Source organism: Lagenorhynchus albirostris, chromosome 12 (assembly GCF_949774975.1).
Source record: "Lagenorhynchus albirostris chromosome 12, mLagAlb1.1, whole genome shotgun sequence".
In the NCBI taxonomy this organism is placed as follows: domain Eukaryota; kingdom Metazoa; phylum Chordata; class Mammalia; order Artiodactyla; family Delphinidae; genus Lagenorhynchus; species Lagenorhynchus albirostris.
The window spans coordinates 2,320,561-2,345,241 of NC_083106.1; the positions used below are offsets into that span (position 1 = coordinate 2,320,561).

Here is a 24,681-nt window from a genome sequence, read left to right on the forward strand (position 1 = left end):
TCTTATTCTAATGTAAAATCAAAAACACGCTTCAAAGTCCAATGTATAATTCTGGATTAACTATCTTTCATTCACCTTCAATCAATATGAACAAGAGAATCAAAGACTAAAATAAGCACCAACGTAATCCTGTCATACTTTCCTGTTCAGGAACTGTTTACAATTTATGTATTTCTTGTCCAACCATTTTTCTTACCTATTAAAATCATCAGCATAGTCATCTTCCTCTCCAGTCCCTGGTAAGTTTAAGAAAAGATATATATGTTATATTTATATAAACACACCTCACAATTTATCTACAATTAGACACACATTTCCTTCGAAAACTACACTACTGAATTATATGGCATCATTAAAAAGAACAGCTGGGCTGTAGTTTGGATTTGGGGGAAACTAACCACCCACTCCCCCACCTTCCTCCGGCTTCTGTAGCCAATTCAAGGACAAAATAGTCACTGAAGAGTGGGCTGGAGCCTAACATTAGCCTCTGACTTCCTGGTCACACATACAAGCCTGTCCTGCAGGCCAAATCCGCCCACAACCCGTTTTTCTACAGCCTGCAAGTCAGGAATGGCTTTTACATTTTCCAATGATTGTAAAAATACAAAGAAGACTCAGAGGCCACGTGTGGCCCACAAAGCCTAAAATACCCATCTGCCCTTTACAGGAGGAGTTGACCGACTCGTGCTTTACACATGTGAAGCACCTGTCTGTGAACGTGAGTGCCTTTGACTAATATTTTTGTCTCCCAAACTAAACTGTGCTCTAAAGCCTTATTCCAGAAGCGTCAAGGTTCTGAAGGCGGTACGGTGCCCACAAGTGGCCCAGGGCACTCGGAGGCTTCTCCTGCTGCAGGAGTACCGCTCCCGCTGCTGCTCCAGGCCACAGGACGGGGCACAACACCCCAGAGTTCCTGTTACACGTCCATCCCCATCAGACTGACTCCCTGGGGCCCGGACCACGTTCCGCCAGCCCCAGGGAAGCGCCTCTGCCTCGGCACGCACTATGCTCGCGGTCCGAACGGCAGGCTCTCCCCTCTGCCTGCTCCAGCAGGTCTCGCAGAGCAGTCACTTCCTGGGAGAGGCTCCCCCATCGCCAAGGCTAGGCTAAGTCAAACTACTCCCCGCTTCCGTAAGGCTGCGGCCTGACTCTTCTAACACTCAAAGTACCCGTAAGGCACCTGTTTAACACCCATCTTCCTGCTAGGTTTAAACCCCACGAGGACAGAATCCGCTGTGGTTACTACTCCCTCCACCCCTGGCCGACACAGTAACCCTGGATACATAAAAACCGTCCAACCATCTGTGCATGAGATGCCCACGGTAGGCTGACCGACACTTCATTTAAGATTTTATTCTAAAAAATAATCGCCTTAGGGCTTCCCTGGTGGCGCAGTGGTTGAGAGTCCGCCTGCCGATGCAGGGGACACGGGTTCGTGCCCCAGTCCGGGAGGATCCCACGTGCGGCGGAGCGGCTGGGCCCGTGAGCCATGGCCGCTGAGCCTGCGCGTCCGGAGCCTGTGCGCCGTGACGGGAGAGGCCACAACAGTGAGAGGCCCGTGTACCGCAAAAAATAATAATAATAATCGCCTTAAAGCAGTCCATACTGCAACTGGAAATCTACTGACCTAAACCAAGTGATCCGATTTTATCATTGACCAATTTAAGATCTTTCAGAATTGTGTTTCCCCTTTTACCTGTGAACAGGAAAAAATAGTCACATTAAATTGACTTTTAGAATATAACAGTCTCTAAACCATGTCAACTTTTTTTTGCAGTACAGGGTTTGTTGATACATCATAACCAAAAACTAAGAAGAAAACTACAAACTGTGATTAATTACACTGCATTATGCATTGTTATGCATTACACAATAGAATATGCTTACACTATGTATCACACAGCCCTTTTTTAACCACACTATTACATGTCCTTTTTGTAGCCATACTACTTTTTATTGGAACCTGACCATCAAAATCATTTTCTACCCAACTATCAGATATCAGCCTTCTATAAGAAGCCCTACTGGGTATGAATTCATGGACTACAGTTAATTATTCTCATCAGTTTTATTTTTCCTTTGAACATCTAAATTTTGCTTCAATTTAATCGCTATTTCATTTACCAAACTTATCTCCTCATTGGTTTTTATTTCTTCAGTGCCCAGTTCTCAAGGCCCTCTCTAAATCATTATTTCCTAGTCAGTATTAAGAGTGACATGATCATGACACTCTGGATTCCTTCACTGAAGGTGACAATACCATGGGAAAGGAGAAGAAGAGGGAAACTGGGCCGAACTAACAGACTCATGGCTAGTTTACTCTATGTGCCCCGAGAAATCCTACTACAGTGGTATCACATAACACAAAATGGTTAGTAAGTACTACAAGATTATGCAAAACCCCACAGCAATTTCCTAATAAAGATCTACTCAAAGAGGCACATTTATACTCTAAACACCCTGCCAATTAAATCCTATATTTACTATGATATACTGTACAAAGCTCATCTGCATGATTACATGTTTAAGGCTTTGCTTTTTAAATCCTTGGTCTTGTCACCATCTGTGTGCAGTAGGAGAGCCATTCCACGTCTAGCTAACAATCCCTACCTCTGCTGCATATAAAAAGACACATCTGATCCAAATCCCTAAAGGGAGAACAGTATTTTAACATTCTTACGATGATTACTGTGCTATCTACAGAATCTATGAAACAAAGTTTTAAAAATTAATTGTAAGTAAATCCTACATAAGTCAATTTAAATGTCCAAAAAAGAGATGGCTTAAAAATTATAATGTCTATTTATTATAGAAGACGGTTAAAAAGTCAATTTCCTAAAAATATTTCCATGGCATAGGAAAAACAGAATACAAAACAATACAGAGAATATGACCATGCTCAAAAGAAATTTTAAAAATAAAATATTAACAGAAAATATCACTGAGTAGTAAAATTATGGGCTATTTTTATGATTTTACATATATTTTCCTGAAAAAATAAACAATGATCATACACTACTTAATTAATTAGAGAAAAAAATATCATCAGCATTCCAAGTCCACGTCTTCAGTCAGCAAACCTAGGACTTCCAGACACTCACTTTCAGAGTCTTTCAATGAGGGAGCTCCAGTAAGGGAGCTGAGTCCACTTTTTAAGGGGGGGGCGTCCGAGAGCGAAGCAAGGCTTCCTACTTGCTTACTAGGTTCACTTCTCCTAGCAAGAAACAAGTGTACAGTTAAATGGGATTCTTACATTCTGCCATTAAAACACAAGCAGCTTGAATATATCTTGTAGGCAACACAGGAGCTGGGAAATAAAGAATATACATTTCACAGATTCAAAATCATGAAGTACACCCGGCAAGGCAAAACAGACTAAGAATCACTGCAGGTTCGCACAGGAAGTTCCCCCTCTCTAGAACTGCGTGTGATGTCTCACAAATTAAACCGCTCCGCTTCATGGGGCTTCACTGTCGGGGATTTTATCGGAAGCCCCTTCCGTGGCCCAGAGATGCAGGCAAGGGACAGCGCAGAAGCTGACGAACACAGCATGACAGCCCAGACGTGCCCCGGAGAGCAGGCCGCAAATGACGCCACCAGCTGACCTCAGCACACAGCCCTGACCGCCAGCCTGCAGCGGACGCGGGGCAGTGCCCAGCAGCCCGCAGGCTCGCCCTCCGGCCTGGCGCCCTCTCACCTCCTCCAGCGCCAGCACGGAGGTGCAGCATTCCAGGAATTCCCCTCTCCCGCTCTTACTTCGTTCATCTTTCCTCTTTAAAACCGGATCATTCTCATCAACACACGTACGCGCTACCGTTCTTCGCAGTTTAACATTTCTAGCCCCATGCCCGCTCTCCAGCCACCGCGCATCCCTCTGTACCCTATACAGGAAAACTCATCAGGAAATCATTCTGCCACACAGTCCTCTCGCCTCAGGCTTTCCTGAACCCACGCTAACCCTTTAACACTGCCCCAGGGCCGCCCACGAGGGGCATCGGGGCTAAGTGCAAAGGGCGACTTTCAGCAGAACTTAACTCAGCTGCTCACTTGGGCCTCCTCCTCCAAGGACGCGTCTCCCTCCGGTTCTCTGGGTCCCCTTCCCGCTGCAGTGCCCCTTCCTTGGTGACCTCTTCCAGTCTCCCGGCTGTGACCTCTGCCAAGACTGATGCCTCCCTGTCACCTCTAGCCCAGACCTCTCCCTGAATGCCCACACCCACACCCGAAAACAGGCTTCACCTTTCCACTGACGACCTTCTCGAACTCGCCGGTCGAGAGTGAGCTCTGGACCGCCGCGCGGCTCACCTGCGCGATCCAGCCACGCTCCCCCTGCTCTTCACCTCGATCAGTTGGAAAAACTCCTAGTTACTCAGCCTGGGAAGAACCCTGGAGCTGCCCTTGATATTGCTTTTCCTCTCGCACACTTACCAGCAAATCCTTTTGGATCCAAACTCAAAATACATCCCCTACCGCCTATTGCTCACCACTTCCGCCATCACCCCTCACCTGGAAAACCCTAAGAGCTTCCCGCCTGGAGACCCAGCGTCCAGGGGGCCCTGTCACTGAGCACGTCGGAGCAGTCACGCTGCTGCTCACAGCCCGGGGCTTCCGGGCCCCTCGGGTTCAAGCCAAGCCCTGCGGTGGCCCCAGCCCCTGGCCCGACTCCACCTCCTGCAAGCTCCTCTGCCGCAGGTCCTCGGACCCGCCGCACCACTCACCTCTGCCTGTGCAGGGCTCCGGAAGCCCAGCTCAACGCCTGGCCTGCTCTCCCCTCCATAAGCTCGCCCTTGAGGTGAGGCCTTCTCCAACAGCTACTGAGAACCGGCCGCCCTCCACACCCACACTCCCGCCCTCCGCCGTTCCGTTCTCTCAGTTCCTGTAACACGGGCTGCATCTACGCAACACAGCACCTGGGGACTCTTAACTTATTGCTGCTGCTGTCCAGAGTATGAGCTCCCGGAAGCAGAGATTTTGCCTGTCTCATCAGTGTTGCACCTGTACCTGAAACAGTGTTGCACCTGTACCTGTTGCACCTGTACCTGTACCTGTATGCAGGTACAGTGTTGCACCTGTACCTGTTGCACCTGTACCTGTACCTGTATGCAGGTACAGTGTTGCACCTGTACCTGTTGCACCTGTACCTGTACCTGTATGCAGGTACAGTGTTGCACCTGTACCTGTTGCACCTGTACCTGTACCTGTATGCAGGTACAGTGTTGCACCTGTACCTGTTGCACCTGTACCTGTACCTGTATGCAGGTACAGTGTTGCACCTGTACCTGTTGCACCTGTACCTGTACCTGTATGCAGGTACAGTGTTGCACCTGTACCTGTTGCACCTGTACCTGTACCTGTATGCAGGTACAGTGTTGCACCTGTACCTGTTGCACCTGTACCTGTACCTGTATGCAGGTACAGTGTTGCACCTGTACCTGTTGCACCTGTACCTGTACCTGTATGCAGGTACAGTGTTGCACCTGTACCTGTTGCACCTGTACCTGTACCTGTATGCAGGTACAGTGTTGCACCTGTACCTGTTGCACCTGTACCTGTACCTGTATGCAGGTACAGTGTTGCACCTGTACCTGTTGCACCTGTACCTGTACCTGTATGCAGGTACAGTGTTGCACCTGTACCTGTTGCACCTGTACCTGTACCTGTATGCAGGTACAGTGTTGCACCTGTACCTGTTGCACCTGTACCTGTACCTGTATGCAGGTACAGTGTTGCACCTGTACCTGTTGCACCTGTACCTGTACCTGTATGCAGGTACAGTGTTGCACCTGTACCTGTTGCACCTGTACCTGTACCTGTATGCAGGTACAGTGTTGCACCTGTACCTGTTGCACCTGTACCTGTACCTGTATGCAGGTACAGTGTTGCACCTGTACCTGTTGCACCTGTACCTGTACCTGTATGCAGGTACAGTGTTGCACCTGTACCTGTTGCACCTGTACCTGTACCTGTATGCAGGTACAGTGTTGCACCTGTACCTGTTGCACCTGTACCTGTACCTGTATGCAGGTACAGTGTTGCACCTGTACCTGTTGCACCTGTACCTGTACCTGTATGCAGGTACAGTGTTGCACCTGTACCTGTTGCACCTGTACCTGTACCTGTATGCAGGTACAGTGTTGCACCTGTACCTGTTGCACCTGTACCTGTACCTGTATGCAGGTACAGTGTTGCACCTGTACCTGTTGCACCTGTACCTGTACCTGTATGCAGGTACAGTGTTGCACCTGTACCTGTTGCACCTGTACCTGTACCTGTATGCAGGTACAGTGTTGCACCTGTACCTGCATACAGCAGGCACTCAGTACAAGCCTACCTGCTGAGATCATTAACATCTAGGTCCTTCAAAACTTGGAATTGTTTGACAACGTAAAAGGCTTTAATGACACAAAATCAGACTTACAAATTCACTAATTACAGAACCATTGGTAGCTCATTATTTCTTAAACATAAAACATTTAGAAATTCTATTTTCAAGCCGCTAGTCTGATAATATAAAAGCACAGGTTACTCACCAACCATAGGTTTTTTCTGGTTTAGGAATGGGATCATCAAAGAAAGAATCTCCTTCCATATCATCTTCATCTGGACAAGGACCAGCTTTGTCTCTGACATCTAGACTTTTGTTGCTTAACAAGGATCCAATTTTTGTTTCATGGGCCAGTAAGTGAAGACTACTTTTGCTCTTTGGTTCTGATGATGAGATACTGGTATCACTCTGACTAGCATCATTGCTGGCCTTCTAGAAAAAGAGAGGAAAAGAGAAAAGGTCTCCTTGGCGAAATAAAACTTTAATAAGACATCTTAAATAATAAAAAAAAGTCACGTGAACATACACAATTCTGTGTATGCACGCGCATACACACGTGGGGTCTTGCAACTGCATGAGGTGCAGTGGGACCCCCCGGACCTACCAGTTCATCCCCAGCCTTCAGAGCATAACTAACTTTTGAAGGGGAAAAACGTCAAACATGTTTGTACCATTCCTCTCCTCCCTCCCTAAATGGAAATACCTTTACCTAGCCCATTTATACACAAACTTTCCCATTTCCTCTTACCTATATATCACTGCTTCATAAATTACCTTAATATGTTTTCAACTCTCAAATAAAAAGCATTACTAATAAAGGATATAAGGAAGATTAGTTCATTATCATTAGTTCATCACATAAATGAACCAAGCATTAAAACAAAGTGGTCGTCAATAAAACTAGTTTTCCATCCAGTGCCAAATACAGCGGACATCAAGGTGAAAGATGCCGCCTTTACCGTTCACATTTCTAAAGTAAAGTTTTGCTAGTTTTATCACTGGTCTTTAGACTTTCAGAGTAACTCCCCATTCCACACCTCCCTTCAACGTCCATGGATGCATGTACTGATGTATATGTTTCTATATATCTGAAACCAACATACAAAATTCTCAAGCATTTTTACTCCTGTCCTACTGATCTGGTGATGTCAGCAGAAAATATACTGCACACTGTATTTTCTTGTTTTCAGGTAGCCCTAACCCTCACAACCTAATTTTATTCTATCCTTGGTCAGATTTCTTTTTGTCTTTAGACATTTCTATGTCAACAACATAAAAATAATAACAACAAAACCAAAATATCATGATAGTAATAATAAAAGTAGCTAACATTTATGGAAAGTCTTCAAATGCTTCCCATGTGTTACCTCATTTTAATCCTCAACATAACCTTATGGTGTGTGGGGCAGGTTCTGTTTTCTCTGCAGAAATGGAAAAGGAGATGTAGAGACACTGCAGTCACTTGTCAAGCCGGGGAGTAAAGGCGTCTGATATCAAAGTCTGATTCCAGAGATTAGCTCTAAAGGCTTATGCTCTGCTATTAGGTTGAGTCATATGAAACTGTAGTTTTTATGGGTTAAAAATGACAGTTTCCCAAGATTCAGCCTTCACACTACAGAGAGCAGTGCTGCGTCAGATGCCACAGGGTGTGAGATGAGCTCTCTCCTGAAACACGGAGTGTGTGATGTAGTCCACACTCGACTACTAACTATATGATTGTAAGGAATTTAATGTTCTCAGGCATGAATTTCCTCAAGGATTGAACCACAGTAGTCTTTCCCAAGTCAAATTATTACCAGGAGGTAAGAAAAAAGGGATGGGCAGCTGGGGAAAAGTGGTAATAATGCAGGTTAGAAATTACTCAAGGAGACACTAAGGATGACTGCACTTTCAATCTGTGTATAGACAGAAGGTACCATGCAGTAAGATATACACTTATAGTTTTACACTAATTAGAGGCCATGATTAGTTGACAGAAGGTAAGATATATGCTGTACAATTTTTAGGGCCTTGTATAGAGCTATACATTCCATATGTTATTAATACAGATACATCAATGGTTGTAAAAAGAGATGTCTGGAGAAATAAATACCAAGTTATCACCCTTTTAGACAACATAGGATATTTTCAAAGAAGCAGACACATTTTCAAACTTCCCAATAACTTTCTTGAAGTTTTCCTATTATCAATTATAGAGAAGCATCATCCACCTATGTATTTCTTAAGTACATTCATGCCCGTTATAATTGCTGATTTATAAATATTTTAAAAATTGATTTATATCTTTTCAAAGGAATAGCATTTGGAAATAAATACCCTGCATTCTTGTGCTGTTTAAACACATTTATGATTACAGATACTGAGACAGTGAAAGACTGTCTCCTTCAAAACATCCGTGAGAAAATTCAAAAGGACACCTGACATGAAACGGACAAATACAAATGTAAAGCACATTACAGGAAACCATCATTATTCCAACAAAGTCTTTCCTCCCCATGAATTCACAGCAACATAATTTAAGTCCATATAATGAACTATCTGAACTTAATAACCAATACAGATCCATGATTATTTTTGACAGGTTTTAGTCTTGCTATGAAACAAAAGACTAGTTTTAGGAAGACAAGTTTCATGGAGTAGCATATTATGATGTTCAACACAATACGTATTTTTTAAAATAATAATTTGTTTTAAAATTATAGTTCTATTTATCTATGGAGTAAAATTAAACTTTAAAAACACGCAATCTGCTTTGGAAGCGCTGTCAAAATCAATTTCTAAATCACATAGGAATGTGTCATCACTTCGTAACTATGGCTCATTTTTTATCAAAAAGACCATTACCTAACCGGGTTAGTAATGAATTCACTAAACTTAATTCCGAATATTTTTTACTATTAAAAAAAATCCACACTAAGAGGAGAAGCATTTATCAAAATATTCTGTAGATTGAAACAAAAGTACTGCAAAACTTTAAGAGCAATTTTCCATGGAGGAAGCCCCAATTTTTTGAGCAACAACAGATCAACTCACGATGCATATACCCTGGGATCTATTTATTTTTTTATTTTTTAGATTTTTAAATGGTAAGTTTAATAATGGAGATACACATGGGGTACAGAGAGACACCAAATACAAACTTTAAAAAAAGGAAGCTTTAAAATGTCTTCTTGGAGGTAAAGATGTCTAAGCTGAGTTCTAAAAATAAACAGAACTTTGAAGACAGGAGTTAAGGACAGGGTATTCTAGGCAGTGGATTAGCTAGAGTAAAGGCACAAAATTGAGAAACAACGGATATGCACCAAGAAACACAAAGAGCTCAGAATTCCTAAAGTGTGAAGTTAAAGCGAGGCTCAGCAGAATAAAGCAAGACAGGTCCCAGATCACAGAGAGATTTCACGGAGGAGTCACGTTTGCATATTAGAAGGATCACGTGACTACGTAAAAAACAAACCTGAAGAGCCAAAACCCTTAAAAGAGGAGAACAGTTAGGAGGCTGTTTGAGTAAAACTCCAAAAAAGAAGGTACAAGGGATTTAACTAGAGCTGTAGAGCAGCTGGATGCTGTGTGTAAATCCCAACTCTTCTATGTAACTTTACACGAGGCCCTGACCTCCCTATGCTTCCATTTCTTTATCTGTAAAGCTGGCATAATAATGCTGACAGGAATGACATAGTATCATTCCATTTTGCCTATGAGGAAACTGACAGCTAGAATAGGGATTAATTAGACGGGACAGTTCAGACAAGCATATACAAGTTAAGTTAGCAGGACTTGGTAATGGATTTAATATGGGAACTGCGAGAGGGGTGAGATTTAAGAATGGCTCCCTGTTTCAATTTTGGAGACTATCAACTGATATTGAGAACACAGGAAGAAGAACTGGTCTAGTGAAAATATGGTCTATTTCTTATAACTGAAATTGAAATAGACTGGGATCTGTTTAAAAAACTTTTATCATGGCTTAAGACAAGTCTCATACACAAACTTCAGTTACTTAAGTCTCTATCACCTAGATGTGGACAAATTAAGACTCAGGATAAATCTAAACAGCTAAGATTAAGAATTGTTTAAAATAAAGAAATGCAACCAAACAAAAAATTCCTATGACAATGCCTTAGAATTCATTCCCTGGACAACCTCAGAAGCCTTGGAGGTTATTATGGGTTAAACTGCATCCCCCCAAAAGGTAAGTTGAAGTCCTAACACCCAGTACTTCAGAATGTGCCGTCATTTACAAGTAGGGTCACTACAGATGTAACCAGTTAAGGGGAGGGCACAGTGGAGGCGGGCAGGCCCCTAACTCAATACGCCTGGTGTCCCAACAAGAGAGGACAGGCACACACAGGGAGAAGCCCCGTCAACATGATGGCAGAGACTGGAGCGATGTGTCTACAAGCCAAGGAGCACCGAGGACTGCTGCGAGCTGCGAGAAGCCGGGAGGGAGGCCGGGAACAGAATCCCAGCCTCAGGAGGAGGCAATCCCGCAGACACCTTGATCTCAGACTTCCAGCCTCCAGAGCCGTGAGACAGTAAACTTCCGCTGTTTCGAGCTACCAACTTTGTGGTGCTTTGTTACAGCTGCCCGAGGAACTAAGAGGTAATTATAATAAAACAACAAAGTCTTGTCTTTCCAGATCAGAAGGCCTACTGCACAGCACTACAGCGGTCACTTAAGCCCTTGGATGGACCCCAGGGCTAATAAGCTTTATGGTAAATTACAGCCAAACTGTAAGGAAGTTCTAGTGTATGTTTAATTTTCTACTAGTATACTTACACATTCAAGATTTCAATCATTTCTAGATTAACAGCAAATCAGCATCATAAAGAAGTTTCACAGAGAAATAACTACCAATTTTCCAGTAGCCAAAAACTGAATTATCAGTAGAATGTCTTAAAAACCTGGAAGAAATAATTTTGTTTTTCTAAACTAAAGGCTTAATCTGCACTGTTCATAACAGAGGAACAGCAAAGCCAAAGAAACATCCCCGTTTTGCAAAAGTATTCAAAAATACTTGTGCAATTCTAATTCTCTTCCCCGCCCACACTTCAGCCTGCAGCTCCCCTCCCCGACTCCGCCAAAGACAGTTTGTGACCCATGACTTACTAATGAATTCTTTAGAAAAGTAGTTTTACTACCATTGTATATGTGTGTAAAACACACATTTTTTTTTTTTTTTTTTTTTTTGGCGGTACGCGGGCCTCTCACTGCTATGGCCTCTCCCGTTGCGGAGCACAGGCTCCGGACGCGCAGGCCCAGCGGCCATGGCTCACGGGCCCAGCCGCTCCGCGGCATGTGGGATCCTCCCGGACCGGGGCACGAACCTGTGTTCCCTGCATCGGCAGGCGGACTCTCAACCACTGCGCCACCAGGGAAGCCCAACACACATATATTTAAAGGTTTAATTTACTTATCTAGAAAATAAACACTGTGGAATTTGAAAACCACAAAACAGACATACAAGCCCCTCTTTCTAAAAACTCAGTTTTTCTGTATATGCCGTATAAACAATCTGTAATTCCCACAGATGCACATGAGAACCAATGTCTGGCTGTGAAGTCGGCCTGAAGATTACCCGCTGTCCAGCGGCTCTGCTCTCTTACCCTGTGCAGCCAGCTCGCAGGTTCAGCGGACAAGAAGTCTGGGATCTGAAGCAGAAGGCCTGGCACAATTATGGGTTATGGGCCAAGTGCTGGCATCTTGTTCACCCACATGCATCCCTTCATTGAGGGGGTGGTGGGTGTGGGTGTGGGTGTGTGCACGCGTGTGTGTGTACAGAATAATACTGTTTTGTTCATCTAGAAAACCCTCAGGTGAGACTGTACTTTCGGGGATCATTTCTACAGCTCGAAAACCCGAAGGCAACCGCAAAAGATGCGGAAACACACGCTCCCAAACGTACACAACACGTGATCCCCATCAATGCCCTAAATCAACATAAAGCTGGGCTTATCCCAGAATTTTGAAAACAAGGAACAAATTTAGAAATGTCATTTATTAAGAACTTGAAGCAAAAAAACACCTCAACACAAATCAGTTTTAAAACACCTAAAAATCGATTAGGAAAAGAAAGGATAACCTTCCATGCTACATTTAATGTGATGATTAAAACAGCTTCGTGTTAAAAACAAACGAAAACATCAAATACCTTATTTAGTTTTTTCAACTGAATGGTAAAAACCTTAGTGGAGCCTACCAAAAGTCTGTTATAATAAATAAAATGCATTTATTTTTTTCAGACAACTAGCACCATGCTTGGTACAACAAAATGGTTCACACCAAAATACATTATTACGGATGATACTTTGGAAGTGTTAATGCACATTTAAAACGTTTAACTCGTTAAAGAAATGCCCTCCCATCTAATATTTATGCATCTTGTATTCTAACTCTTCTAGCATCCTTTATTGTCCTACAACAATAACAAAAAGAAACGTAACTTTTATTTTTACTCAAATTAAATTAGTTCAAAACCCTTAGATTTTGCTTTGCATATTAACGGGCTTACAATACTACGTACAAACCAGTTAAACATGTAACTGATTTTTTAAAGTTTATTTCTGATATGAATATAGCTTCTCTGAAAACAGCCAGAAGTCTCTGAATGAGCAGTTAATACTTGTGCCTCCCCGCAGGCAAAAGAAACAGTAAGACACAGACACTTCCTACTGGGCGCCCTGGGCTACCACTCCCAGCTCTGCCCACCCGAAGGTGCCACTACCTACCCTGTGAACGGCTCCCCCTGGAGCCTGGCTGTGGACAACCCCCATGACCAGATGCAGCTCAGGATCTGGATTATTAAGATGTTAAGAAAGTTAGGATACTAAGGGTACTGGGACCCTGCTGCATGCACAGGGCAAAAGGTGAAGGCAGAGGGAGGGAGAGCTAACGGCTCCTCCGCTGGGCTGGAAACAGGCAACGCTGGGTACAACACGGACTTCTTATAGACGCAATTTGGAAACAAGAACAGGGAAACAGAATGGAAAAGGTTTCCAAGTTGCTGAGGAAGTGTTCTGGGCTCAGGAATATAATCGTGAAATAAAAGGGGCCCGACGTGCAGCCTGCAGCTCCAGAATAAGGCCTGTGCAGCCTCTTCAGTCACCCGCAGAGCACGTGAGAGGGAGGCGCAGAGGGAGGGCGATGTCTGCGCCCTCGCCCCTGCGTCCAGCACACAAAGCGAAATGTGTCTCCTAGTGGCTTTGGTTCTACGTATCAACTTCTTTCAAATGTTTTAACTTCTTTAAAACTCATGACACCAACAAGATTTTTAAAATTTAATATGACGAAATATACTTTAAAATAGTACAAGAAACTGACTTAAAACATCTATAAAAAAGCATCCTAGTTTATATGCTTAATTATTTTTCTTAAGGTCTGTCTCACGTCTCCAATTTGACCATAAACTGCTTAAGTGAGGACCCATGTTAAATCTGTCTTGCCCCCAGCACTTAACAAAGACTTTCACTATGTAAATGTTCAAACATACTCGAATACATTTAAAAACATCTTCGCATGTAGTAGTGCATAAAGCATAGTGTGAACAAATATAGTAACAGGAACTTACCATTGAAACCACTAGAACTAAAGCCAGCTAACACAGCAAATACAATTGTTCAAAAGCCTTTAATTTTGGAAGCCCTCAACTTAGTGAAAAAATCTACACATAAACTACAGGCTCAACAAGGACTAGTGATATTCTCACACAGTTGAACGTTAAATAACTTGATCTTATTCTAAATGAGTGTAAGAACTATACAGATAATTAATGCTTCTGAGAACTCCAATACTTAAATTTTATAAGCAGCTCATCTACTAGCTTAGTCGAATTCTCAGATCTTTTGGGAAGGAGAAAAAGCAGCCAAGGCGGTGACACAGTGGCGCCCCCGTGAGTCTGCTGTGGGGCAGCGCTCAGAAAGGCTAACACGTGCAGGGGCTGACGAGCTGCTCAACACAAACAGAAGTGTCTTGAAGGAAACCAGGGCTGGCCTTTACTCATCGACTGGAACTTATCCAAAAAGTAGTCTGATGTTCTAGTTACCTCAGATAAAAATCATAACGTTAAGAATACATAGGTGACCATCCATTCAAGAGGAAAGTAAGTATCTTCAACTTGTTTTTGTTGCCAAAAAAACAAGGAATTCTCAAAGCAAAACCGAGAGCAGAGTTTTAAAATACAGCACTATGATTTTCACCTGGATAAAAACTGAAAGTCAGACTACTTTTTCTTTTACGTCACCATGACTTTGGCATGTTCTGATCACAGATAAAAGAAAGTGACATTTCGAAGGAAAACGTAACCCTAGGCCAGTGGGAACTCAGCGCCCGAGGAGGCCCGCGTGAGGCCGGCGGTCGGCCCGGCCCAGGCCGCTCTCCTCCTCGGCCGCCCCGCGTTACCTTGGCACCAGACTTCCGCCTGCTTGGCTTCTTCTTACCTTGTCCTTTATACCTTGGTATCTGAGCATGAGAATAAAATGACATTTTACCACAAAGTATAAATCTTTAAAAATAAACTAATTCATACCAAACCAATACAGATTCCTATTAGAAAATTTCTTAAAAATGGAAAATCTAACTAATATGCTTCATTTTGAAATCCAATGTTTTAGTCTTTTCTTCACACTCTTCCTAAAGTGGTTCAGCTCACGTTTAATTTCTCCCTCCGACAGTCCCGGGGTTCAACGTAGGGACCAGAGCCCCTGCTCAGCTCCTGTGGGTGGGGACTCACTCCTGTCCCGCTCCGTCCAGCAGCGCGCTAAGAAAGCCAGCCTGCACGCCTCAGCAGCTTCCTCTGGGGCCCGCCCTGGCCTCACCTCTCCCTCCTCGGGAGGACACAAAGCACGCTTCTAAGGGCCGGGCTGGACCCTGTGCTTGGCCCCAACTTCCCGGAACTCTTAGTGCTCTCCAGACCGATGAGGCGCCCTGTAGGCCCTTCGTAGAGCCCCCAAACCACTCAAAGACCTCAGAGAGAGAAGAAAGTGGGCAAGAAAAGGGTGGGGCAAGGGCTGGAATCCCAAATCCAGACCCTGTAGGACAACAGGGGAACTGCGGTCTAACTGCCAAAAGAATGCCTTGTCTTAAAATAGACCCCATCCAGCCCCACTAGAGATGGGCCACGGTGTCCGGAAGTGCTCACTGCGCCCGCGGGCCGATGATGCGACTGAGAGCCCAGGCAAGGCTGAAAACCATCGGAAGGTGGCAGAAGCAGGGACCACCTGGAGACACCTTAAAAATTACCATCACTTCTCTGTATTTAGAGCAACATTTCCTGACTTAAAACTTAAGATTCTCTTGATAATTCTCATGATAGAGCTTAAAACTCTTTTTATGTAGAGAGCATACGGATATGTAAAACAGACATTAACATTTTATCTTGAAGACACACAATATGTGGAAAATTAGTACTGCCAATATGCTTTAGAAAATAATATGCTAAGAAGAGAACTTCCAAATAACTCAATACTATAGGTGTTAATACGTGTTTTGGAATATGGTTAATTTTAATCCCTCTAAAGCCAGATATTTTCACAGAAAGCAAACCTTTCTTTTTACTAAGGCTCTTATATCTGGCACTTAATTTGAAGTGAATTTTAGATTCACTCACGACCTCGTTCTCCCTGTACAGCAGGTTCCAGGCTCCAATGAGCATCACGGGAAAATGCTTCCAAGACCAACCGACCCTATTAGGAAAGGCTAACTAGGCCTCGGGAAAAAGAACAGCTACCAGCAGCGTGAGAGCCTCGTTCCCAAGGCACAGCATTCCTCTGATTTCTAAATCTAAAAAATAAAAAGGAGCAACAAAATCAAAGAACCAGCAATAAACAGCAACAGGAACCATTCACTGGTGTCTACGCCCAGGCATCTGGAAAAGCAAGGAACCTAGCAGCACACTTGCTGCCCTAATTTAAAAAGACACAACTTGTATCTACGAATAACACAGCACCAGGAGCCACCTTGGGGATGTACTCCACGGCACCTCTCCAAACAGAAGTCAGAGGAAGTCACACAACACAATCAGACCCAAGCCCGTCCTGGGGTAAGATGGGCTGGTTCATCCACCGTGCTGTGCTCAGCCAGGCACAGGAAGATGCCTTTCCAGACCACCACCTTTCTATCCATTCCTACTGTTACAGAGAGCCTTGATTTTAAATTCAAGTGTTCCACACAATTGTTTTCTCCGTTAATCCAAATCCCTGAAATCAGAAGGCCTTAACTTTAACAGCTCATACAAATATAACCAGAGTGCATAGACTTTTTATAAATCCTTAAAATATCTCATTAGTATAAAAAAATCATGGTCATTTACAATTCCAAACCTGGGCCCCTGTCTACAGTATTCAACACAACAATTCTATATGTTGGAGCCTGGTATTCTCAAATTACAGCAATTTATAAATGAAAAGTAAATTTCCTTGTTAATTGAAGGACAAAACGCTCAAAGTACCAAATGAATCCAAACATCCTACAATTCTGTTATTTAACAGCATATTTCTTTCTATGATACAATATTCAAAACAATATCAAAGCAAAGAATTTTCAAAAATTAAAAAAAATTTTTTTAATAAATTCAGTATTTTAAAAATGGAAAGTGTGTACTGAGATCAAAATCTCATGCGGCTCAACATATAAATTGTCGACAAAAAAATTTAAGAGCATGTTTACATGGCATTTTTAAAAACCTACTGTCTTGCAATAATGGTCCCAAAGGAGCTTATTAAAGTTTTAGAAGACTCTCTAAATAAATAAGTAAATAAATAAACATTAAAATATATACTTCATCAAAGACAAAAAAGCACTTTAACAACAACAAAACTTGCAACAAGAGTAGAGACAGAAAGCAGAGCCCCGTGGAGCCTTAGCCCACTCACCTTACTGGGAGGAGTGTGTGCACTTGCTTTTCCTTCTGGTGACTTTGGTGGAGAATGTACATCAGATAGATCTAGTGCACCCTGAAATATTTCACAGTTTAAAATTAAAACATTTAAAAATACAGCATGAACATACCAATTATACCTCAACAGAATATCAGCATTTAAAACCACTATACAATATTGGCACTTTTATTTCTTCCTATTAATATAAATATCCTCATTAGATTTTCTTCAAATTTTACCAAAACACAAAGCAAACAGATTTGTGATTCTAATTACCTGCTGAGTATTTCACCCAAACACCTTGAACAGGCTATACTCAGGCCACATTTAAACATGCCCCCAAGCTTCCTTTCCAGAGTTATTTAACCTTCTCACTTTGCTTTCCCAACTCGCCACACTAACACTGTCCTGTGATTCTCAAAGATCTACTCTTTCTACCTTTCCTTGACTTGCTTCCTTACTTCACGGTCTCAAAAAAAATCAACTAGCAACTCTCATAAAAACAGGAGTACATTCCAAAAGCGGCTCCTGGTGCTGCGTTATTCATAGATAGATAGATCTATGAACAGATAGATATAAGCGACTCCCATAAAAACAGGTAACTGAGTGGGGAGGGGTGGAATGAACTGGGAGATTAGGATTGACATGTACACACTAATATGTATAAAATGGATAACTAATATGAACCTGCTGTCTAAAGGAAATAATAATAAAATTAAATTTTTTAAAAAAAACAGGTAACTATTACAACTATGCGGGATGAGGCACTAAATTACAGGGGCTGCCAAGAGGGAGTGAGTAAAAACAAGAGAAAACGTCCCCGAAGTCAGAGTCAAGAGAACATGGATGGTGGGGCTTCCCTGGTGGTGCAGTGGTTAAGAATCTACCTGCCAATGCAGGGGACACGGGTTCAAGCCCCGGTCCAGGAAGATCCCACATGCTGCGAAGCAACTAAGCCCGTGAGCCACAACTACTGAGCCTGCGCTCTAGAGCCCGCAAGCCACAACTACTGAGCCCATGTGCCACAACTACTGAGCCCGCAAGCCACAACTACTGAAGCCCGTGTGCCTAGAGCCCGTGCTCCGCAACAAAAGAAGCCTCCACAATGAGCAGCCCGCGAACCGCAACAAAGAATATCCCCCACTCGCTGCAAGTAGAGAAAGCCTGCACGCAGCAAAGAAGACCCAACACAGCCAAAAAATAAAATAAATATACTAAAAAAAAAAAAAAGAGAGAGAGACCATGGATGGTAACATTGCACAGCTAGGTATGGGAGAGGATGTACCATTTCAGGTGCAGAATAGATGAGAAAAGGGGGAAGGCAAGAAAGCAAAAGCCACTTCACAGGTAAGCTCCACCTGGCCTAAGCACAAGGTTGCACATTTCAAAAAAAGGTGTAAGGCTAGAAAGCCAGGTTGGTGCCACATCCTGCAGGATCTTCAAGTTGAGGAACCTGGAGACTATTCAGTTGCCATTACATAGTCACTGTAACGTTTAAAGAGGAAAGAAATAGAGAAAGAGCTGAATTAATTCAGCAATCATGAATAGAAAAGACTGAAAAGATGTGGGCATAGCAACCTGGTTTTTAAGGGGGGGCTAAAATGCACTTTCGGTACAAGCTTCACTGAGTTCAGTGGGCTAATCCACGTCTAGTTTTCTTCTCCAGCATCACAAGTCCAAAGTTCATTACCTTCCACATTCCTACAGACCAACCTGACCTAAAAGCACACATTTAACCAGGTATCTGGAACAGTCACGATGTTGTCTACATCCATGAAACAATATCTTTATGTAACACTAATGTTTGTAAAGGAAATCAGACCATTAATCTCATTAGCACGATTTCTAAAAAGAAAGGATAAGAAAGACAATGGCTAATGAAAAAAACGAAGTATGAAAATGTTTAGAAACTGCAAAATCAACAGCTTAGAGTTTTAAGCCTAGTTTAAAAAAGACTTTAAGTTCAAAAAATTGTTAACTAGCCTATAATTCAGCCCTTCTACATTTAAAAATAGTAGTAAAAGTAACAACCAACAATTGAGTGTTCTCAGCATTTCACATGCAGTAACTCACGCGTGGACTAACTCACACTTGTAAGCCCCACGACGCCTGCAACGAAGGCTACCATCCCATCTACAAAGGAGGACCAAGGCCGGAGGCTAGTTAGTGGAGGAGCTGGGACTGGCTCCACACAGCCCAGCCCCTGAACTCCCTGATCTGAGCATCACTCCCAGGACAGGTGCGGCAGCAGCCTCAGAGCTACCGCATCTCCAATTTTCATCAAAATGTGCATTTATACAATCTCTGAGTATGTCTTCTTTTGTTTTGAAGGAATAACCTCTTTTTATTTAAATCTGACTCATTACGTATGCACTAATCTGCGTGGCCGCACTAGACAGGCAATGACTGCAAAACAGAAACAGGTAACGAAGGGCAGGACTGTACTTACTTCCCCACTGGTTGGCCCTTTTTCTTTCTGTTGACAGCGTCTGATCACTTCTAATAATAAGGGTCCACCCACCGTACCTTCTGCTTCAATAATTCCTAAATCTCGGGCTAAATTCTCTCGACCTTCGAGACCTTGAAACTGGGAAAGAAATAAGATATAAAGAAGTATAAATGCACCAAAATATAGAAAAGTTATTTTCAGAGATTAAAGAAAAATATTTTCAGAACTTAAAGACATCTCTCAACTCAAAGAGGCCATTTTTCTAAGGAATGAAACATCCATTTTTAAGAATTATATATTTCTTTTACCAAGTCTCTGCATTCAGAGTCTCCATTACCAGGTATAGGCTTAGAGCAGAACAAGTTAACTCTATAACAACACTTCTGTCAAGTTATGTGAAGCAGGGACACTGATGCCAGCTATCTGACAGCTCAGATGGCTTTTGAGAAAAAGATAATCAACTATAAAATATAATCTTTATGCAAGATTAAACTCAGTAAGTTGTCAAATTTTGTTAACTTTCAGCTTGTAATGAACCCATCTGTATCAAAGGCAGTTTCAGAGACAGACGTAAAAAGCATCATTCTTACTGTGCTAGTTTCAGGTTGAAAAACAGCCAAGGTAAAATCAAGATTGAAAAACTGAAGAAATTCGGCAACGAGACTAGCCACCAGCCGGCCTGCAAAGAGCAAAAGAGAAGGTGGGAGAGGGTCTTTAGGAGCCCGAGGCCTCCTCACTGACACTGGAAGTAAGGTAACTACAGTAAAGGGAGAAAAGAAGTTTCTCAATGTTTCAAAGTGCAAATTTCTTCTCTTGAATAATACAATGAGGTGATGAACATCTCAGTTCCGTCATTTCTGCATTAGGACCATTGGTCTGGAACTATCAGTAACACAATGTGACATTTCATAAATGGATGAGTGTTTTGCTTTTCACAGGAAAATCAGTTTTTTACAATAAAATTGGCTGTAACCAACAATTTCCCATGACCACTGATATTTAATGGCAACTCAGTTGTACAATAATATACAATTTAAAATGAGAACCTAGAAGAATCAGATACTTCAAAAACTAATCTGAAATTCATTATTTCTCCCAAATGGAGTCAAGATTTGAAAATTCAGAGACAGACAAAATAAACAACAACAAACATCTTACCATCTTTCGTATTTAAAAACTTTTTCAGGCTCTCATTGACTAAAGGAGTTTTGTTCTGTTAAAAAATGAAATATTTTAAGTGTTATACATTTATCCCCAAACGACTACAAAATGTAGACTAAAGTTTAATTTTTTGGCAAAGATATTAAGTTAAATACTGTCACTCACAAAATGATGGCTAAACCCATTCTATAACTACTGATTACTACAGGAACTATTTTTTGCTAAGGTAAGGACTAAGACAGGTAAGGACTGAGATATACTCAACTAGGAGATTCTTCTTGACAGCAACAAAAGAAATTACTTAGGTGTAGCAGTGATGGGTTTAGGATGTTAATGAATTAGAGGGTGCCTGGGGCACAAGGAAAGGTATAGACAGACACAGTCTTTCAAAACTGAGGGAGAAAGTTGCAGAGGTATTGAAAAGCAGAACATGAGTCCAGGGAATCAGCTTTCTCCTTGAGAGAGACGTAAACATGTTCCCACGCTCAACAGAAGAGCCAGCAGAAAGGGAGAGGCCAAAGATTAACAGCGTATAGAAGAGGCACTGACCCAACACCTAGAAGGTAAAACCCAGAGAAAGTGATTATTCTTGGACAAGATAGAGTCGCCTCTACTAAAGCAGGAAGGAACGAGAAACAGATGAACACAGATGCAGGGGAGCTTTTTCTGAGATGAGTGACAGATTGTGGGGGAGGACACAAAAAGTTAGGATCTGATGCTTCTATTACTTAGTGAAGGGAGAGACAAGACCGTCTGTCAACAGTGAAGGAATCAGGTGATGTAAGAGGCTAACGTGAAGGCGAAGTGGGAGCTGCTGAGCAGAGACGAGAATCAGGGTCAGCAGCTCACGGCCTCAGAGGCTGGAACTGCCAACCAGGAACATGAGCAGTCCAGCGCGGGGACCGCTCCAGCGCAGACGGACACAAACGGGGAGGGGCGTTAATCGGCTCAACTAAATGACCCTTAAGATTTTTCCCCAAATCAAGTATGGCTGGAAGGCAAGGTAGTGAGGATTTTTTTTTTTTTTTTTTTTGCGGTACGCGGGCCTCTCACTGTTGTGGCCTCTCCCCTTGCGGAGCACAGGCTCCGGACGCGCAGGCTCAGCGGCCATGGCTCACGGGCCCAGCCGCTCCGCGGCATGTGGGATCCTCCCAGACCGGGGCACGAACCGGTGTCCCCTGCATCGGCAGGTGGACTCTCAACCACTGCGCCACCCGGGAGGCCCGAGGTAGTGAGGATTTTTGAGATATGGACCATGGGGTCCAGACCAGCTAAGAACAAGAGGCAGCTAAGAGAAGACATGTCTGGAAAAACACAGAAGTGAAGACCTTCATGAAGTGACAGAGGAGCAAGGCATCTAGGTCTAAAGTGAGAAGGAGAAGAGGCTGATTTGTCACAGAGGAAGCTGAAGGCCTTGATTATGGAGTAACGCTTGCTGACGGCAGGTTCCAGGATATTTACTCAAGATGGTGGCAGGACGTGCCGTAGGGAGAAAAAACTAAATACACTTATACAGAGAGAAGTGACAGGACCTTTGACATAAGAAAGACTACATGATTTTAAAATAACTGAGTGAGGCTTCCCTGATGGCGCAGTGGTTGAGAGTCCGCCTGCCGATGCAGGGGACGCGGGTTCGTGCCCCGGTCCGGGAAGATCCCACATGCCGCGGAGCGGCTGGGCCCGTGAGCCATGGCCGCTAAGCCTACGCGTCCGGAGCCTGTGCTCTGCAACGGGAGAGGCCACAACAGTGAGAGGCCCGCATACCGCAAACATACATACATACATACACACATACATAAATAAATAAATGAAATAAAATAACTGAGTGACCGGATAACTTGGAGAAAAGCTGCATACGATATTCCTCCCACCTGGTGGGGATTCACAGTGCATATTAGCATATTAAAGGTTCTAAGGGGTCCCGCAGTAAACCCACTCACTGTGCAACCGTTTCTTCAGGTGTTCTGGATTTCCCCTAGGGAAAGAGATCTATGAGATTTACTATCGGCCTCGGAGTTGTGGTGCCTTAACTTTCTTTAGATTACTCCAAACCTCTAAAATATACATGAAAAGAGAATAATCTTGACCCTCTCCCAACAGTAAAGAAGTTTAATCCTTAGTTCAAAATTGTCCCTGGCTACACACTCCTCTAAACACTGTTTTAGAGTGGCTTTTAAGTAATTAGAAATTAAACATAAACGAATACAGTCATTAAACTTTGTAGATTTCGTACCTCTACTTTTTCTTGCTCCTCTAGCGCTAAAAACACAGCTGCTCGGAGTTCAGCCTTGAAAAAAAGCGGGGGGCAGGGGTAAAGAAACAAAAATGATCTCAGGACATTTTCAGGACGAGAAGCTCACCAGCTGAAATTTCAAAAGGCAAAGGGAAAACTAGCACGATGATAACGCTCAGCAGGCAGGTGCAAAGAGAGACCAGAAGGCGTCCCGAGACGTCCTGACGAAGGGGCGCAAGCTCTCTGTGCCCCGTGCCCACCGTCTGTCCCCCTGGCACTGTCAGCACCCATCACTCTGGCTGCGATCCTGATTTCCGGTCCTTCATGACGCCCATCGGTCGCGTCAAGGTTGCAAAGTACACTCCGAGAAGCAGCCCGCCACCCGCTCGTCACCGCCAGCGGGAGGGGCTCGCTGCCCAGCAGCAGAGGCCAGGGGCGGGGGAGACCCAGGGGCGGGGGAGACCCAGGGCGGGGAGCAACTCGACCACCGGGCCTGGAACGGGACCAGAGTGGGTAGCGGGCGACTCGACCACCGGACGCCGGTCGGCCTCCTCCGACGAAGGCTGGCCGGGCCCCCCCCCCACCCGCTCGCCGCCGCGCGGCCCGGAAGCTCCCCGGGAGAGACCCTCGACCCGAGCGCGGACCGCCCCGAGGTGGCCCGCGAGCTCGGACCTCAGCCCAGGCGGCCCGCCGGATGCGTCCCTTGCCCCTTTGTGACGCCCGCGGCCGGCCTCCCCTCCGCCGGCCCCCCGGCCTCCCGCCCAACCTTGATGCGGTTCAGGACCCCGCTGTTCTCCAGCGTCTGCACCAGCAGGTCCCGCAGCTCCGTGTCCTCCTCCGCCACCACCGCGGCCGCCGTCGCCGCCATCTTGCTTCTCCAAGACAACCGCCCAAGCCGCGCCGACTGCCGACGGTTGCCGCAGCCCGCACGGCGCGCGGCAACGCGGGTCAGCCCACGCTCCCGGCGCCGGCGCGCAGCCAGCCGTCACGTCGGGGCGGGGCCTCGAGCGGGGGCGGGGCCACGGGCGCGGGGCGGGGCCTCGGGCGTCTCCGGAGGCGGGGGCTTTGGGGGCGGTGGGCGAAGCGGAGGAGGTTCGGGTGGCCGGTAAAAGCCAAAGCTGACACCAAGTCATCTCAGTGCTGACAGCTGGAGGCTGACCCGGGTGCAGAAAAGGTTCAGCTGAAAGGCATATGCGAGCTGCCTACAGACCCGCTGTACCCCTAATATCGTGAATGCTGCTGAGTGTTTTCAGTCAATTATGGGCAAAGTTTGAAAGATGTAATCATAATTGCAGAGGCGAATGCAAATTCTTGACAGTATAAAAGTAGAACTCAGAATTGTAACGTTGGTGGGGGGGGTGAGAGAGAGTAAATATACTAATTTCCTCATCTCCCTTTGCAGGGAGCCAATAGGGAATATGTGAGTTTATAAATAATGACTTAGGTAAATAAAGTCACAAAATCTTCCACCATTAGAACTAAAAGTAATGTAAGTTTTAAAATTAGGAGCTGAAAGAGAAAATAAAATTTTATCCTTTGAAAATATGCTATTTACGGTTGATGGGTCAGGATGTATATTATTTAGAGTTATAATGAAAAGAACTAGAAGAATTAAAAACAACCTTAACTGTAGCTGAGTCTAGG

The 24,681-nt window shown here is 44.1% G+C and overlaps 1 protein-coding gene across 4 annotated transcripts in view; it reads right to left on the reverse strand.

Annotated features, from left to right (window-relative positions):
- The window catches only part of CEP43 (centrosomal protein 43), a 28,207-nt gene extending 4,246 nt beyond the window's left edge, over nt 1-23,961 (reverse strand). For 3 of the 4 annotated variants that reach the window (XR_009543740.1, XR_009543739.1, XM_060167246.1), the window contains exons 1-11: nt 23,804-23,961; nt 23,038-23,091; nt 20,802-20,856; nt 20,234-20,322; nt 19,644-19,781; nt 17,189-17,269; nt 14,718-14,777; nt 6,528-6,754; nt 3,102-3,214; nt 1,628-1,696; nt 197-236 (exon numbers count right to left, since the gene is read on the reverse strand). Coding sequence is in view for 2 of the 4 variants with exons in the window: in XM_060167246.1 (XP_060023229.1) it covers nt 197-236; nt 1,628-1,696; nt 3,102-3,214; nt 6,528-6,754; nt 14,718-14,777; nt 17,189-17,269; nt 19,644-19,781; nt 20,234-20,322; nt 20,802-20,856; nt 23,038-23,091; nt 23,804-23,905 (1,028 nt within the window). In the remaining 2 variants the exon portion in view is untranslated. The remainder of the gene's footprint in view (nt 1-196; nt 237-1,627; nt 1,697-3,101; nt 3,215-6,527; nt 6,755-14,717; nt 14,778-17,188; nt 17,270-19,643; nt 19,782-20,233; nt 20,323-20,801; nt 20,857-23,037; nt 23,092-23,803) is intronic. The other variant, XM_060167247.1, reaches the window with a different exon arrangement.
- Nucleotides 23,962-24,681: the final 720 nt, after the last annotated feature.